The 18,160-nt window shown below is 43.3% G+C and overlaps 2 protein-coding genes across 5 annotated transcripts in view; both read left to right on the top strand.

Annotated features, from left to right (window-relative positions):
• Nucleotides 1–2,014, top strand: part of CCDC82 (coiled-coil domain containing 82) — a 49,033-nt gene extending 47,019 nt beyond the window's left edge. For all 4 annotated transcript variants that reach the window (XR_011390282.1, XM_051820387.2, XM_070077235.1 and 1 more), the window contains one exon: nt 761–2,014. Coding sequence is in view for 3 of the 4 variants with exons in the window: in XM_051820387.2 (XP_051676347.2) it covers nt 761–829 (69 nt within the window). In the remaining variant the exon portion in view is untranslated. The remainder of the gene's footprint in view (nt 1–760) is intronic.
• A 4,223-nt stretch (nt 2,015–6,237) lies between these two features.
• Nucleotides 6,238–18,160, top strand: part of MAML2 (mastermind like transcriptional coactivator 2) — a 375,812-nt gene continuing 363,889 nt past the window's right edge. Inside the window, exon 1 of the mRNA XM_002708435.5 lies at nt 6,238–8,126. Coding sequence (XP_002708481.1) covers nt 7,614–8,126 — 513 coding nt within the window. The 5' untranslated portion in view covers nt 6,238–7,613. The remainder of the gene's footprint in view (nt 8,127–18,160) is intronic.

Below are 18,160 nucleotides of genomic sequence, written 5' to 3'. Positions count from 1 at the left end.
ACAGATCTTTGGGGGGCCAGGCCAAAGCCAGGAGCTTCTTCCAGATCGCCCATACAGGTTGCAGGGACCCAAGCAATTTGGCTAACTTCTGCTGCTTTTCCCAAGCCGTTAGCAGGTAGCTGGATCAGAATTGGAGAAGCTGGGACACAAACTTGCACCCATATGGAATGCCAGGTTATAGGCGGCGTCTTTACTCCCTATGCCACAGTGCTAGCCCCTCACCACTCTTTATCTACCAAATCTGTTTCCCCAGGACAGCTTAACTACCACTCTTTCCTGTTCCCCTCAACTAACTATGACCCCTCATCTGAATCTTCATAACAGTGCCTGTACTCCTTTGTGGCACTTATATCTGATTACCATTGGTATATCATTACTGAGCTCTTCTCTCTGTTTGGATAGGAAGAGCATATTTTTAATCCTGTGTTAGCAGAGTATTTGATTTATAAATTCATTTTTAGCAGAGAATGTTCAACAAATTTTTCTTGAATAAGTTACTGAAATTACTACCTTTTTTACTACGAGTGATCATGGAAAAATTATAATTGATAGAAAAGCTATGAAATTAATAATACTATCAAGTTTGATCTCTTTTCCTAGGATTTCTGTGAATTAGAAATGCTTAAAAGTTGAGTTCCCATTTATAATAGATTTTTTCAAAATTACTGTGAAATGAACTAGTTATTGTTTGTATTTTGAAAAGACCTACCTTATTTCGTTGCTTTGTGTAAAATAACTAGCTTTTTTATTGTATATGCAGAAATATAGTGAACTTGAAGAATATCTGAATTCTGCAGATAACTTTCAAGATGAGAAGTTTGAGTTGTAATACATATCCTTCCGAGAAGACAATAATTTACTGTAAATGTGAAGATCATGAATCTTGTTTCTCTGAATCATGTGACATATTTGTATATTTTCTGTGTATCTTCATGACAAAACATCCTGTATCATTGAAATTCTCATTCTAATAATGCTTTTATCTGATTTATAAATAGAAAAATAAGTTTAATAATTTTCAAGTACATAAATGTATTTTAAAGTTGTAAAACAATGCCTTTATAATATATCACTATCAAGTGAATGACCTATTCGTGTTCCGTCAGTTTAGTTATAACTGTATTGTATTTTAAAATAGTCTTAAAATTTTTTAAATTTAGACAGACATCTATCTGTATGTATTGCTGAAGCCCTGCTCAGGTCTGTTTGTTGTCTTTTTGCACAGTTGGGTATCTTTACCGTTACACTACTATCATCTAATGAATGGGCCATGAAGGAAGCTTCAGCATGGCATTCATTCAGTCCCCTTGCCTCAAAATCACATTATAGCTTATCTGTTTCAAGAAAAGAGGTTTTTTTCTTCCTTTTCTTAAGTTTTACTGACAAACATATTTTAGGTCTTTAAGAATCTTTTGGCCTTACATTCCAGAATAATTTTTTTTTTTTTTTTTTTTTTTTTTTGGACAGGCAGAGTGAGAGAGAGAGACAGACAGAGAGAAAGGTCTTCCTTTTTCTGTTGGTTCACCCCCAAAGTGGCTGCTGTGACCGGCGCATTGCACCGATCCAAAGCCAGGAGCCAGGAGCTTCTTCCTGGTGTCCCATGCGGGTGCAGGGCCAAGCACTTGGGCCATCCTCCACTGCCCTCCTGGGCGACAGCAGAGAGCTGGACTGGAAGAGGAGCAACCTGGACAGAATCTGTCGCCCCAACCGGGACTAGAACCTGGTGTGCCCACACCGCAGGTGGAGGATTAGCCTAGTGAGCCGCGGTGCCGGCCACAGAATAATTTCATGATATGTGTTTTTATGCTTTATAAAATTTTTTCCTGTCCAACTGGAGAAAAAAGATTAAAATATTTTATATATTTTTTATCCATAACTTCTCTGGTATATCTATAAATTAGGGTAAGCGATCTCAGAGAATTTCAGTGAAAAGCACTTTAAAAGCATATATTTTGTTATCTGCATTACTTTACACATTTGAATTTTCTTATTTAATAAAGTAAAATAGTTGCAATGTTTCTGTTCAGTATCTTTATTTCTAAAAAGTGGTATTTCAGTAGATTCTGCTCTATAATGACACTTTAGATACTTTTTTTCTTAATGGAATTGTTAGATGAACTTGGTTTCATTTAGTGTGTGATTCATGGCATGGACCTCAGTAAATATGTATACATTAGCAGCCACATTTTATTGAGTGTTTACACAGACATTAGTTAACATTTTCATCTACTTCTCAGCTTTTTGGCTAAGTCAAATGTAGTTAATATTTTCTCCCATTCATTTCCTAAAATTATGATTATTGTAAACAAAGTAGTTAGAAAAGACAAAGTGGTAAGGATGCTGATGAGGAGAGCTTGCCTTTTTCAAAAGTGAAACAGGGGGTGTAGTGGCACAGTGCATTAAGCTGCTGCTTTGGAAAACCCACATCCTATATCGGAATGCCTGGTTCTAGTCCCAGCTACTCCTCATTTCTGATCCAGATTCCTGCTAATGTGCCTGGGAGGCAGCAGATGGCCCAGTTATTTGGGCTCCTACTACCTATGTGGGAGACCTGGATGGAGTTTTTAGCTCTTGGTCTGGCTGGTATGGGCATTGAGGAGTGAACCAGCAGATAAAAGATTTCTGTCTATCCATTTCTTTCTGTCAGTCTACCTTTCAAATAAATAAATTTTTTAAAAGCATGAAATAGGAATTTCATATTCTTTTTCATATTTCTCTAGCACAAATCCTTAATTCCATGAAATAAAAATAAAGCCACAATTGAAAAGTATAGATGAAAGAATAGTGTCTGATAGAAAAAAAAGTGATAGAGGTGGAAAGTGAAAAATCCTGGTTAATTTGTAAAAAGGTAGGCTGCAGACTGTGATCTCTGAAGTGTGTCTGATGACCCTGGAAGCATCAAACTTGACACTACAGACAAGGGTAAGATAACTCAAGAGTGAAAGTGTTGAAACTGGAGAGCATTAAAAATTTAATTTTAGTAACACAATTAGTAAAATTAAGGCACTAATAGTTACAAAGACTTAATGATGTTAGCTGACCCATGACCTAGGTTGATATGACATCTCGTTGATTGGAATCACTTTGTAAGAACTTGATCACAAGAGGCTTATAGGTAGTTTTTCTTATGTCTAGTCATTGCTACCATGCTTGCTGCTTCAGTAGGTATTTGGAGAGCACAAGAGGCCTTAAAGTATCTGGTGATACCAAAAGCATGGCAAAGTGATTGTTAAGAAGTCAGAATTAGCATAGCTTAGGAGACCAAAGAGCAAGTTCATACAAGAAAAGGAAAATTTTGAAAAAATAGGATTAACCTTTATAAGTAAAATGACGAACTATTAGTATCATCAATTCATTTGTAACACTGAAAAGTTGGTAAGCTTATAAATCTCACCTGTTCACATAACTTTTAGATCTGGATATTTTATCACTATAATGTTAGGTGCTTTAGTCTGTTAGGTAGCTGTGGATAGTAGAGGTAGATAAGACAGAAATTGACAAGTAAAAGGGAAATGATGCTTAAAAGAATTGGATGAGTGCTATGGTGCAAGTGGGTTAAGCTGTTATCACCTGTAATGTCTGCATTGCATATCAGCATCTGTTGGAGCCCTGGCTGCTCCACTTCAGATCCAGCTCCCTGCTAATGTGAATGGGAAAGAAGTGGAAGATGGCTCAAGTGCTTGGGTCCCTGCTACCCATGTGGGAAACCTGGATGAAGTTCCAGGCTCTTGGCTTCAGCCTGCCCTACCCCCTGCTGACATGGAGTGAACCAGCAAATGGAAGATCTGTCTCTAACTCTGCCTTTCAAATAAATGAATAAATCTTAAAATTCATAGGAATATACAGAAATTTTAGGTTTATGAAAGAGAACAAGACCATAAGAAAAGGGGAAAGAAGTGTTTAAAGGCAATTGGATGTCCCATGTCCATGCCCCCTCTCCTACTTATATTCAGATGAGTTGTTTTATCCACCTCTCAACATTCCTTGGGGGTGACAAGTATTATAGGGCTTTTTTAGACTCCGGAGTATTGATTGAGAGAGTTGCAGCCTTGGAGCTGCTCTGCTTTGGGGGCAGTCTGGCCTCCCTAAACTACTTTCACAGTTGATAATTGAGGCAGCAGCCCAGTGGTTAAGAGAGGGTAGGTTTGAAGTCATTTGAGTTTGAATTTTGATCTGTTAATTCCGAGTTCCATAAACTGGAGCAAGTGGTTTCCTCATTTTTAAATGGGTTTAATAATACCTGATTTTTTAGGATTAAGAAGGTCACGCAGAGTGCCATACCTGAAGCAGTGACTTTTAGATAAATAGTAATTGCTGTGAATTGAAAAGGATGTTGCAGATGCTGATGTCAACTTTAAACAGCTGCATAAAGTCCAATGAACACTCCCAAGAACTGTCCTATAGCTCTGGAATATTATGTGAAAATGAACTACTTGCCACATTTTTAGGATATGTCCGTGTTGGCATAAAAATCAAAAAGTTTATTTCATTTAGGAATACTGATTTCACCAAGGACTCATTAATCAAAACCCATGGTACTTACAGAGTGAACATTAAGTTTTAATTTCTTCTTTTATCAGACTTTATTGTGGAATGTAAACACAAGCAGTTGTGGAAAGAAGATATTTAATGAACACAACTGTTAGCACATTGCGATAGTTCAAATTTTGCACGTATAGCAAGGAGATGTCTGTCTCTCTTCATGTGAGTAGTTACAACTTCAGAGCATATTGCAATGAAAAGTTACAAAGATACATTCCAACAGAGTCCACTTGTCCCTATTTCCCATCTAACATTCCAGAGGTGGTGAAAATAAAATGGACCAAAGTAGGCCAACCGATAGAGAACTGAAACTGTGTGCCTTGATTTTGCCCATTCATTTCCATCTGCACCCCAGTTTGAAGTGGGACCATCTTACTGCAATGCTAGAGTTGGTTTAAATTAATGGGGCTCTGTGGCATGGGACCTCAAATCCAAATGACTTCAAAGTTAGGATACTCAGAATATTTTTGGTTCTAGCTAGTCTAATACCATGCTCACCTGAATGTACTCTCCCTAACTAACAAGGACAAGTAGAATCCACTGTAAGTCTTGGTGTTTTAAAGATGGGAGAGGGCCAGATAATGATCTATGCAAGAGATCTGTGCGCTTTGTGTTATGAAACTGCTTGAACCAAGCAGCTGAATGATAATATTCCTCATACCTTTATTTTGGCTTGTCACAGTCAACTTGCCTTTTCAAATAAAAACCTTTTTTTAAAAAGATTTTTTTATTTGAAAGGCAGAGTTACAGAGAGGTAGAGACAGAGAGAGAGGTCTTCCATCTGCTGGTTCACTCCCCAGATGGCCACAATGCCCAGAGCATGGCGAATATGAAGCCAGGAACCAGAAGCAGCTTATGGGCTTCCCACACAGGTGCAGGGGCCCAAGGACTTGGGCCATCTTCTGCTTTTCCCAGGCCATAGCAGAGAGCTGGATCAGAAGTGGAGCAGGCAGGACTTGAACTGGCACTGCCCACAGGGGATGTCGGCACAGCAGCAGCGGCTTTACCTGCTATGCCACAGCGCTGGCCCCAGAAAAATCTATTTTTTGTTTTTCCCTCCCTAGAACTGGTATTGCCGATTTCATCATCCTCAAAAGTTATTCATCCCTACTGATTTGCTTGTGATCACCCAGATGGGCTTCTGCAGAGACACGACCAAGGGCAGGCCGGTCCACCCCACACCTGCCCGCCCTTTAGGAAACAACAGTGTGGTTGCCCCTCCTCTCCGCGTGTCCCCCTCCCCCAAGGAAGCGCACAGCCAGGTCTTCCTTATTATATGAAATGAGCGCTTCCTCAGTGCTCTGCCAGCTCTCGCTAGGGTGCTCGGTGGTGTCATTCTCAGCATATTGAAAAATGAAAATGATATCCTCAGGGGGGCGTCACGTAGGTCTGAAAGGGAAAACACATTCCCTGAACGGGAATTCCTTAGACATTGAGGGCTGGCGAAGTAGTTGCGTGGAGGCTGGGGAATTTCCCCCGTGCCCCCACTCCTCCTTCCCCGAGCGTGAGGCGGAGCAGAGCGCCGGCTGCGCGAGTCGCAGGCTCCGGGATTTACCTCTTCAGCCACTGGGAGGCCCTCTGCGCTCCCCTTTCCCCGGTGCCGGGCGGCGATCGCTCCCTGGCGCAGTGGCACCCGCCTTCCACCAGGGAGCCTCGAGCGAGCGCTCCCGCCCTCCCCCCGCCCCCCGCCCCCCCATCTGCAGCTTGCTGGCTCGCTCTCTCTCCCTCTCTGTCTCACTCTCTCTCTTTCTCTCCCTCTCCTATCGGAGCACAATGAAAGCCTGTGTATCGCCGTGACTCCGGGCGGGAGCCAGTGTCAGCAAAGCGGCTAACAACAGACGAGAAAGAGAAAGGAATATACAAGCTACTTTTTTTGTGTTGTTTTTTTTTTTTTTTTCCACCTCTAAAGCGAAGCAATACAAGAGATAGAACCACATTGCTTATTGCGAGTCCAGACCCTCAGATCCACTGGCCGGGGATGGAATGTACAAAAGTGGACAGAAAAGTGGCTGGACATGACTCGGTGCAATTTGCTGGAAGTTTGTAAGTTGGACCATCGTTTGTAAATTACTCTCGGAAGAGTTTGTCTCTCTTGATACTGTGTTAGAATAGAGCTGGGGGTGAGGAATAGAAACCTAAGTGGGAAAGGAAAAAAAAATGTGTTGGAGGATCTCACTCAGTGGCTTGCCACTTCAGATTGCTTTGCTTTAAGGCTGGGAAACCTTAGAGGGAATGAGGATTTTACCGGTGATTGGATTAGCTGGAGAAAAACCATGGTCCAAAAGTCCAATTACTGACATTGTTAACAATTGAAAAGCTGTCTCCCGCTTTGGGGAGAAGACACCATCCTCCAGGACCCCCAAAGAGGAGCGTGCACCGGAGCAGAGGGAAAGGGAGAAAAACTAAAGCCCAAAAGACAAGGCTCGCTTGATTTGTTTGCACATTTTGAACCCTCAGAAGCCTTCTGAAACAGCACTGTTTTGTTCTGGTTTTTATTTTTTTCTTCACCCTAAGAAAAAGAAGAGGCTGCCAGTTACACAGAGTAGGGTAGAAACGTGTTTCTCTATGGAAACATCCCCATAAAGCATTCTCAGAAACAATTAGGGGAGGGGGGAACCAGCTCACCCTCTATTAATACCTCGCTCTGTTCCTTTCGCTGTCGGCTTCTGTCTCTGCCTTGACCATCCCTGAGTTCTTGCTCGAACCCCCAAATCGTGTGTTTACAAAGTACCTGGTGGCGCTTGTCAGCTCCGTCGGGGGAGGGGGGCAAAAAAAAAAAAAATCCAACTCTTTCCAACTTCTCCAGAACTGTCAGCCGCAATTAGAGTAAGTTGATCGGGGCTGGTTTCCAACTTACCCTCCCCAGCTGGTTTCTGTTCTTTCTCCCTCCCCTCTTTTGACTAACTCCCTTCCCCCACATCTTCGCCACTGCTCCCCCCCACCCCAACCCCTGAAGACCTCTATTCATGTGGCCCTGAACACTGAGCTCACACTGACAAAATCAGATTTGCCTGCCATAGTCAGCGGTAGCCCCTTTCCTCCTCACCATCCCAAGCCTTGTGTACAGTAAGATGGGGGACACAGCGCCCCCGCAGGCCCCCGCAGGAGGGCTAGGGGGGGCCTCTGGGGCGGGGCTCCTTGGAGGGGGCTCAGTCACCCCGAGAGTGCACAGTGCTATCGTGGAGCGCCTCCGGGCTCGGATCGCCGTCTGCCGCCAGCACCACTTGAGCTGCGAAGGACGCTATGAGCGTGGTAGGGCTGAGAGTTCGGATCGCGAGAGGGAGAGCACCTTGCAGCTCCTGAGCCTCGTCCAGCACGGCCAAGGGGCAAGGAAGGCTGGCAAGCACTCCAAGGCCACGACCACCGCTGCCACCACTGCGGCCGCTGCGCCGCCCTCCGCCGCCCCACCTACAGCCTCCCAAGCAGCAGCCACAGCAGCCCCGCCACCCCCACCAGACTACCACCATCACCACCAACAGCACCTGCTGAACAGTAGCACCAGTGGTGGCGGTGGTGGGATAAACGGAGAGCAGCAGCCGCCAGCCTCGGCCTCGGGGGACCAGAGGAACTCGGCCCTGATTGCGGTAAGGCACCTGGTTTTCTCATGATTCTGGTCTGTGGTCGCGTGGCCTTTGGCGAAGGTAGAGGTCGCCTTGGCCCGATGTAAAATGGACAGCGTTGACAAAGGCCAAGGCGTCACCTGACTGCTTCAGGAGCCATTGGGTGTGTTGTTTGTGTGGTTTAAACTCTTACTCATCAAGTTCCGTTGGTGCTCATTCATGGGTTTTCCTCTACTTGTAGGGTGTTCCTTAACTGATTAAAAAAAAATTCTGAGTTTTCCAAAGGCAAAATGGCGTCCACAACTTGTTAAAACAAACAAAAAGCAAAACAAGAGGCTACAGCAGGCCAGATCCAATTGAATGCGGGAGACCCCGCTGTCCGGAGGATCCTCCAGCCTCAGCCAGTTAGCTCTGATGAGGCCCCAGAAGCGTCTATCAGCCCAGCTGAACTTTGCTAAGGCCCTTTCCTTCTTGCCCAGTTTTCCTGCTCCCTTTGAAGTGGTCCCTTCTTGGGTTAAGAGACCCTGAACAACTCTGGAACAAACTCCGCAAGTATCCCCTATTTAAAAATAGAAGTTGGAGAAAATGTCCCAAAGATAGAGGAAGGAGGGGATGTTTCTTTGGAGGCCGACTCCCTGATTGCCTGTCAATTTCTCCTCGCCCTCACCCCCACCTAGCTTCCTTCACAGGCACCCCAATCAAGTCCTGCCTAGAGGGGCAGGCACCCAGGGTGGTATACACAGATCGCATCCCAAGCAGTACGTTGTCTTCAGCCCCTCCTGGGACAGCTGTGATGTGGTTGCTCCCTGCAGGTTCTTCGTCAGAGGAGAACTTCATCCTCCCAGAGGGAATATGCCTGGAACAAGCGATTCTTGGTGCCAGTCCTGGGCAGGTGCCTACCTGCTGTGTGCTGACTTCCCTCAGAGCTGCCGGGCCAGTGGTATCTGGGAGGAGGTGGAAGCCCTGTAGGCTTCCTCCCTTCCTGAGTTCGCTTGGTCTCCTGAGGTTGTGTCCGCTCACAGCACAGCTCCAGTCTACTTGAGCCAGGCCCTCTGATAGTCAGCAACAGGAAGTGGCCATGCAAGCTCAGAAGTACTCAGAAAAAGTCCAAAGGAGAGGATGGTGCCATGTGAAACTCCTCCTTCCGGGGGAACTTGAAAATGAGCTCTGGGGAGTTAGCATCCTGCAGCCAGACCCATGGGAAGCTCCTTCCTGGCTCCCCCTTCTCTTTGGCCTAGGTCCACGTTCTGGGAAGTTCCGGGGGCCAGGAGTTCTCTTCTCCACACACCCCCCACATCCTCTCACACACATTTTGCTTGGGCTGCCTAAAACTGCCACTCCCTGACACCAGTTCCAGATGACGACTAACCACTCACACTTAAACTGCCCAATGCTCCCTGCTTTACCCCTTGAATACAATTAGCCTGTGGGGTTCCATTAGAGCTTGAAGGCCTAATTTCCTTTCTCTGCCACCTGCTCCATCCCCACTTCTCCCTGGAATTCCCTAGCAGAGCAGTGGGAGTTTGGTTTGTGAAAGAGAGATGCTAGGGTGATGGAGGGGAGGAGAGAATTGCTCTGATGGAGAGAAGAATGAGGTTTGTATGTATGTGTGTGTCACCGGCATCAGCAGCCAAAAGGATCTAAATGCCTCGATTGTCCCCAGTAGATTTATAATCTGTCTGCAAGTCTCCCAATAATACGGCTTTGTGCGCTTCACAGTCTCCTGGTAAGTGTTTCTGGGGATGATACTGAAAGCCAGGCACCCAGCCCAACCCTGATTAGAGAAGGCTGATCTCTGCCCTGGGTGCCAGGACTGCAGGGGCCACGAAAGGGCCTCCTTGCGGGCTTTCCCCATCGCCATGGCATCCCAGCCTCTGCAAGGAAGGTGGCGGGGTTGCCTACGCTTTTTGCCTTTGTCGAACTTGGGAGTAAGATGAGGCTGCGGCTTTTTCTTGGGCGTTTTGGGAATGCAAAATGAAACCAACTTCAGTGGTTCCTGTGACTCCACAATAGCAATATCCATGCTGGGAGGGAAACGAGGGAGCAGCGCCTGACCTTTCCCTGCTGAAGCCTGCCCGCTGCCGAAGCTGAGGTGGCTGCTGGGCCGCCCCTGTTCTCAGAGGGAATCTGCTTGCTCTCTCCCAGCCACTAACCAGCCAGCTCCTGAAATACTCCTGTGGAGGCGCTGCCTCTCCGAGTGGGGTGATGATGCAAGGAGGATGGATAAGGACAGGTTATGCCTGATGGTTGCTTTCCACTGAAATCGTGTGGTGTTTGCAAGGGTTGATCCACTACCCCACTTTTGGCTGATGGAAATTCCCTCTCCATGCTGGCTTCTAAATTTGGAGCCTTGTTACTCAGCATGGTACTCAAAGACCGTACTGCAAGGGCTGAATTAACCTGATAACATTGTGTGCAAAGGGAGGGATGGGCATTAGCCAGTGATTCACCAAGCCCTTACACCCGCAGGTCCTCCTGCAGGTCCCCTTCACTTGGGCTTCTCTTATTTTCCTAGATACTATTAATTGAAAAGGGCCTTGGCTCAGAATGAGTGTCAGAATTCTTCCTTCATTTTATTGCTACCATGTCCATCACCAGATTTATGTGGTCTGGGTGTGTTGGATGTATCGCTCTAATAGTTAATTCGTATGCTATAAGTGGCCATAAATGTCCTTTGGAGAAAGGGAGAGAATATTGATCATCTAAAATTAAATATGTGCTGTGTCCTCTGCTGGAAGCTCCCTGTCCTACATGCCTGCTAATGTGGTGCCTTGTAGAGAATGGGTAATATTTGCTGAGTGAGGGTGAAAGGACAACTTCTGTTTGATGGGATAGTGTTGCCTTTGGTGTCACCCTGCAAGGAATATATCATGTCTGAATCCTTTCAATAGCCTGAGTTTCAAGAACAATGCAATAATAACCTCCAAGCCAGTTCTAATTCTGTCTGTATTGAGAGCCTAATTCTGCAGCCCTTACTCAGCCAGTTTCTCCATTTAGCTCAAGTACAAGTTCAGGGGAAGCCCCGCTGCTTCAGAGGCTGTAGGAATAGGGCCTTTCAGAGGACCTGGATTCTGGGGCTTTGGGCAGATCTGCAGTTCTAAACCCTTGGTACAGGCTTCAGGCACTAAATCTTTTTCTGGTGAAGTGTGTTTGAATCTTTGAATGAACTGTGAAACGGAATAATTGCTGGTCTATGGAACCGTAAGGTTTAGAGCCTCCATGGTACATTATTAATCTTTCTCGTTTCCCAGACAAACTCTTTTACTGTTGCATAGATTGGGTTGCTAGGATGAGTGGATTAAGTAGTTCTAAGTCATTTTTGGCTTCAGAGATGATCTTTTCTTTAATATGGTGTAGAGGAAAGAAAACAGACCAGCCAGGAGCCTGCACCCCTTGGTTTCCTGGCTGCTCCGTCATGAACCAGCTGGGTAACTAGGACCAGTCATCTGTGAAAGAGAACCATAATGCTGCCCTGGCTAGTTGAGAGAAGTTAGTGAATATGTTTCTGAACAGGCTTCAGAAAAAAATAAAGTACTGTAGAAATGCAAAGCACTGTAGTTAGTATTACTAATAATGAACTACTAAACGATGAAGAATAACACCAATTTTTCCAGGGATTAGAAGTATACCCATCTTTCAGTTGTCTGTTTTGAATGGTGGAGTAGCTTTCATTATAAATAGAGGGATTGGTATTTCAAATTTAGCGCTGTCAAGATAAGACTGAAATATCAGTGTGCTTAAGTGATCCTGAAAGTCCCAGGAAATCCTATTTAACATGTGTGATGCTGTGAAAGTCTCTGATCTCAGTGCATGCTACAGATCTCTGCACAGACCTGCGATGCTTTAGAAAGGTGTGTCCCTCCCACCCACCGAGTGTCTAAGGAATATTAGAAAAGTTGTTTACACAAATGGCATGGGAAAGTTAAATATTTTGTCAACAATAGTCTAAAATGTTAATTGTTAGCTTAAGGAAGTCAAACAAGCTAAATCATTGCCAGAGTTCCCTGGTTATTCTTAATGGATAATAATCAAGTTTCCGATTGACAGTTGGCAATTGGAGAGCTGTTAAGTGTGGAGCCAGATGTGAGTGGCTGCAACTGACTGCATGATAAGCATCCCCCTCCCGGGCTGGTGGAAGGAATACATACATTATTTATATTTGCAGCCATGATTTCCTTAGAAAGCTGACCTATTTTTGTTGTGCTTTTCAGAGCAAAATAATAAAGGGAGAGTTCTTATCTACCCAAGACCTCCCTACTACTTCTTCAAGTAAATAGAAAAGATCTGACAAATGAAAACAGGCTCAAGTGCTAAGACAAGTTGGTGCAATACTTTGCTAAAACTTGCCATAAAGCTTGCTTTGACTGCAAGGTGATGGTATCGTGTAGACCCACGTGCCTTGCTTGTTGAGGTCAGTGTTTATAGAAAGCTTCTGCTTCCTTTGAAATACTGTCATTGTGAGGCAATGTTTGTCAACTTTTTCTGAATCTTAAACTTGAATACCTTATAGCTTCCCTATGCCTGTAATTAAAGTACCAAGATGTTTAAACATGGGCTTTCAAATGTTCTTAGATACAACAATTAAATGTGACTAAAAGAATGATCATGTTTAGCTAGTTTTTCTTATTGTGAGTTTGATTGTGTTTTTAGCAATAGTGTTTAATCTCAAAAAGCCTGGAAGGAAATTAAAAAAAAAAAATTCCTCCATTTCAGCCATGGATGGCAGCTAACCATTTCTGAGTGAATTCTACTGCCTTATTTTTCAAGCCAGTACCTTATATATGTTCATGTTCATGGGCAGGGGCATGTTAAATGAAAGCAATTCTAAATTCTTCCTCTTGCATTTCATGCTAAGTTCCTTCACACTGCAGCAAGCTCTATGGGAGAATCAGGAGAAATACAAGACATCTAGTCCCTGCTTGCTTGCAGTCTGACAAGTCTGACAACAAGAATGCTTCAGCAAAGCAGCAGTGAACTAGATACTGGCTAGGGAGAAAGGACCACAACTGAAACAGGCAATCAAAGAGAGGGGCAAATATTTATTAAGCCCTAGTATATATAGGGCACACGTGCTGTGTGTTTTCTATAATGCCTGTAAATACCAGATGAATAAGCAACATTGGCCCCATTTTGCCAATAGAGACCCCAAGGCTTAGAGTAAATGGGAGAATTCGATGTACCAATTTTATAGTTAGACCAGTGTTGAGAACTTTTCTTGGCACATATTTACTGTATGAGTTTGGGGAAATGATTTTATTATTTGGTATTGGTATCTTCATGTGTAAAGTTAGTGTTATTTAGGAAAACAGAATAGTGCATGACACATAGTAGGTGCTTAAAATAGGAGTCCTGTTGGTTGCTGGTAGGAGAGAGATCCAAATTCAACCTGGGGCAGTTTTATGGAAAATGTGGGTCACCAGCAGGACCTGGGAGAGGGAGGGAATGCAGAGCTGGGAGGTGGGGTCGCTGATTTTGAGCATGTGAGTGGGTGTGAAAGTGCACAGTGGACAGACAGCAGAATCTGGCTGACCGTGTGGCTGGGTGACAGGTGAGGTCATTCCACCCCCCGAAGGGTCTGGAAGTCTGGGGAGAGCAAATCAGAAGCTCTGGAAAATGGTCGAGCGAGGAAGGCTCAAAGGACTCGGCAGCTGTGAAGCAATACTAATCCTTCATATACTTGAAGACAAGTATTACATTTCCCCTCCAGCAGCCTCTTCTCAGAGTGCATTGCCTAAGTGTTCTGTACTACCTATCTTCAAGTCCCTGGAGCTGCTTAATGCCTCGCTATTTACACACTTCTCCTGTTCACAGTGAGTTATATACGGCATGACATGGCCTTTGGCATTGGAAGGAGACGATTTTAAAAGCACGCTCGCTAGACGCACAAGAGAAACTAAAAGAAACAGAACCAACTGCATGACTTTTCTTAGGCTCCCTAGGCCTTCTAGTACTAACAAGAATTGCCCTGTTGGTAAAAAATGTACACTCTTAATGTGTAAAGTGATCTGCCCAATAAACGAATTTGCTTGTACACTTACAAAATGTCTTTTAGGTTTAAAAAATCATGGCCAAAAATGTATGAGAAGCTGTAATCTCAGATTGTCTTTGAAGTGTACTGATTTATTTGCTTTTAGTGTGGATGTGTTCCAGATCTTTCACTAGGGTTTAGTAAGCTACCGATTTGGTCCCTGGTTACAAGGCACAGGAAAGGACACTAGAGAATGGATGGCAAAGGAGAAAAGGCTAGCACCCCTTCCTGCCCTGAATCACAGCATGATGTGGGGATACTGTACGTAGCCAGTGGACTATCTGCCAGTTTTGACCTTTTCCTGTACATATCTAAGGGACAAATGTAGAAGAATGCAAGCTGTTCTACTTCCTGGAGAAGGCATTCTACCACAAACCTGAGGCTAGAGAGTTGGGCCCTACTATAGGCAAATAATTGAAGGAATGGCTAGGAACATGGGGAAGTAACAGTATTGATGCCACCCTGGGTCTTCATGATTTTAGCAAAGGTTTTGAAATCTCACATCCAAATTTTAGACATGAGTCTTCTTAGAGTTGGGGAAATTATACATTAATTTAGTGAATAATAATTGTGTAGCTATTTCATGTCATGCACTGTTCTAGAATTATATCAATGAGCAATTTGTTAGAGCCTTTGCCTTCCTAGAATTTACTGTTAAGAGATGTGGATGGGGTTGGAAACACAAGTGTTCAACTTGGCTTGTTCTAAGAAGCAAGGCAGCATAGGAGTTAAGAACCTAGAGTGTATGGTAAGATATTTCAAATCTCAATTCCACCAATTAACAGGCCTGTTGTCTTAGTTAAATCAGATTTGCTCCCTTTGGTTTCCTCAACTATCAAAATGATAGTAATCGAACTAATGTCTTAGGACTGCTGATTAAATGATGCAATTGTCCCAGCCTGGGATTCTAGCCTTAGAAGTACATCAGACATATTATAGAAGGGCATGCTTTTCTCTTTAATATTTACTTGAAATGGTTAGAGTGGTATACTGTGTTATTAAGTTTTCATCAATAGTTTCATATTAAGAAGTCACCTGGGATTGATTTACATCTCCCTGCAAAGAGTTAAATGGTGTCTTTTTTTGAGACTAGAAGCGATTAATCTCTTTTGTATTCCTCGGATACCAGGAGTCTCAATCTAGGACTTGACTGGAGTGGAACCTACTTGACTCCTTACTTTTAGAATATAGTCTGGGTTTCCATTCAGTGACCCAGCAAGTCTGGAGTATGGAATTAGTGGGTACATGAGAAATTTAAACTAGCCGTTAAAAATTTCGAATCATTAGAACTGAATAGTCCATATATATCAATTGTTAATTCAAATTATTGAATAATTCCTTTTAAAACTGATTATCTGAGAGGTGTAGAGATGAAAGAGAAAGAGAGAGGAGAGCGAGCGAGCAAGCTGCCATGGCTGGTTTACTCCCCAAATGCTTGCAATGACCAGGACTGGGTTGAGTGGAAGGAATTCAATCCAGGCCTCTCACACAGGTAACAGGAATCCAGTTACTTGAGCCATCACTGTTGCCTCCCAGGGTCTGGATTAGCAGGAAGCTGTAATCAGGAGTGGGAGCTGGGAATGGAACCAATCACTCACTCCAGAGGTGGGGCTTACCTCTGGGCTAAAGGCCTGCCCCAAATTAATGAATACTTTTAAAGTGAATTAATTTGAATTTAATTTGAATTGATTTAATTAAATTGATACATTTGGACTATTGTAATAATTCAAAACTCCCAAAAGATAGCTTAAATTTCACATTTACCCACAAAAACCAGACTCCATAATAACAAAAGGTTAGAAGCTCCCTTTCTTGGAGATTTAAATTTATGCTTTTGGAAGCCAGATTCCTAGCTAAAATTGCATATGAACAAGCAACACAAATTTGGCTTCATCCCAACCCTTACCAGGAGCAAGTTGAAAATTCCATGCCTTGATGTGCTTCTTAGCTTGGAATCTCTCCTTTGAGCAGTACTTCCTAAAGTGTGACTTTCCATAAGAAACATGGCAAAAATTTGCCAAGGCCTCAAGGTGAGTTTTAATGTTGATAATTCTTCATCAAAAGCATGATGTTTCTATGAAGAAGTGACAGGATTAGGATGAGAGCAGTTCTTGTTCTTTGCTGGATGATACTTAGACTAAGTAATATTGTTTCTACGCAAAGCAAAGACTATGGTTAACTTCTTTATTTATGCTTTTGTTTATCCCCATTATATAAATTTAGATACCCCCTTCCTCTCTCAAGGATAATAATGCTTAGGAACTGTAGTATCAAATTTGGTTCAGTTTGATTTATTTCATTTTTTAACAATGTACTTGCTTCCTGAGTCATTCTGGCATGTTCATATGTTGATGTAGACTTAACAACAATGTCACTTTTGTCAGAAATGTGGCTGAGTTACATTCAGGAAAGATCTTCCGTAAGTTCATAGGAAACGCAATTACAAAAAAAAACAATACATGAATTTCAAAAAATTTTATATCAAAACACTTCTTTTTAATTCCAATTTCCTTGAACTTTTTGAAGTCCCCTTGTATTTGTGATTCTTATCTGGCAGACTTTCACCTTCACGAAGCCCAACACCTTAAATTCTTTGCACCACAGAGTTCTCTACAGGTAGTCCTGACAGATTTGAATAAAAAGTTAATTACATGTCTTTTTTTTTTTTTTAAGAAAACGTATTTAAGAGAAAAGGCCTGCTCTTGTTGCTAATACCTTACCAGAAACCTGTTGGATACACAGTAAAAGCGTTTCGAGTTATGGTAACTAGGGTGCAAAGAAGTGGCTTCACTGAATACAATATGTATTGAACTCTGACGATGGAATGATCACTGCCATACTCAGGTATAAATTGCTCAGTTCTGGAGGCCTCTGGGGTCTCAATGATGAAAAAATGAAAGCCTTTTCAGGCTAAGAAGTGAGAAAACAAGGTTTTTGTTGTCACTGTGTTCACCTAAGAGGACTGATCCTTGCTAAACCGGCCAAGGCTTGCACGCTGGATTGCCACACTGTACCATGTAATTTCAGACAACAATGAGTATGTGCTAGTGGCATTATCCCATTGGGTTGTTTCACGGAAGTGCTCAAAAAGTGCAAACTGCAGACGTATCAAGGAAATAGGAAAGAGCTCTGGTCCTCTTAACAGTCTGACAGACAGGGCTTTAGAAAGTTTGGGTCTAGTCCTCCAGCTGAAGCGCCAGAGCGAGCTTCCTTTTCTCACTAGGATTCTTTGCGCGTGGATCTGTTTGCAGGCTCAGTCCCCCAGAGAGAGATTCTGAGCTGTCTTTGTGCTAAATTAAACATTAGTTTTCTCCTTGGGAACTTGATCTTCCATAGACTAGGCAACAATATCTTTCTGAGAGAGCTCTGGGCTAAGCATTTCCCTCCGGAAGTCACCAGCTCAGGAACCCTTTTCCCTCTGTTGTCTGCTCAGCTGGTGTGAGTGTGTGCTGCATGGCAATTGTTTTGTCCAAATAGGCTCTGAGAGCAAGGTCTTGCACTTGAATCCTTGGTATCATGCTGGAGGACCCAGGCAGGTTTGGCATGTAGTAAATGAGAATGGTCAGAAAAGCACTCAGCTGATGTGAGTTTACAGCTACACATGGCAAAGGGTTTCTGTTCCTTAAGGCCTCCCAAATTCTGCGCCCACAGTTGTGAAAGGGAGTGTGTTGCAAAATAGAAACCATTTCATTTCTAGCCTTCTCTCATCTCCATCCTGCCCATCCCCCAGAGAGCCAGTTCATAAGGCACTAAAAATAGGATGCTATTCTACAATTTATAGTGCTGTATGAGCCCTTAGAGAGAAATCACACCAAACCCTCTTTTTATAGATGAAGAAATTAAAGCCCATTTAAAAATTAAAAAAGAAAACCTTGCAAAATCCCATAACATCAGAGCTAGGACTGGAACTCCAAGTTTTCTAACATTTCGTCCAGGTTATAAAAAGTAGCCGTTTCATTAAGGCCTTTTATAAACCTATAAAAAAGAGAACATTAGGGGAAGTTTTGAATTTTTAGAAAAATCCTGATAG

This window comes from Oryctolagus cuniculus, chromosome 1 (assembly GCF_964237555.1).
Source record: "Oryctolagus cuniculus chromosome 1, mOryCun1.1, whole genome shotgun sequence".
Taxonomy (NCBI): Eukaryota; Metazoa; Chordata; class Mammalia; order Lagomorpha; family Leporidae; genus Oryctolagus; species Oryctolagus cuniculus.
Note: the sequence above shows the minus strand (reverse complement) of the source record. Positions and strands in the feature narration are given on the sequence as shown.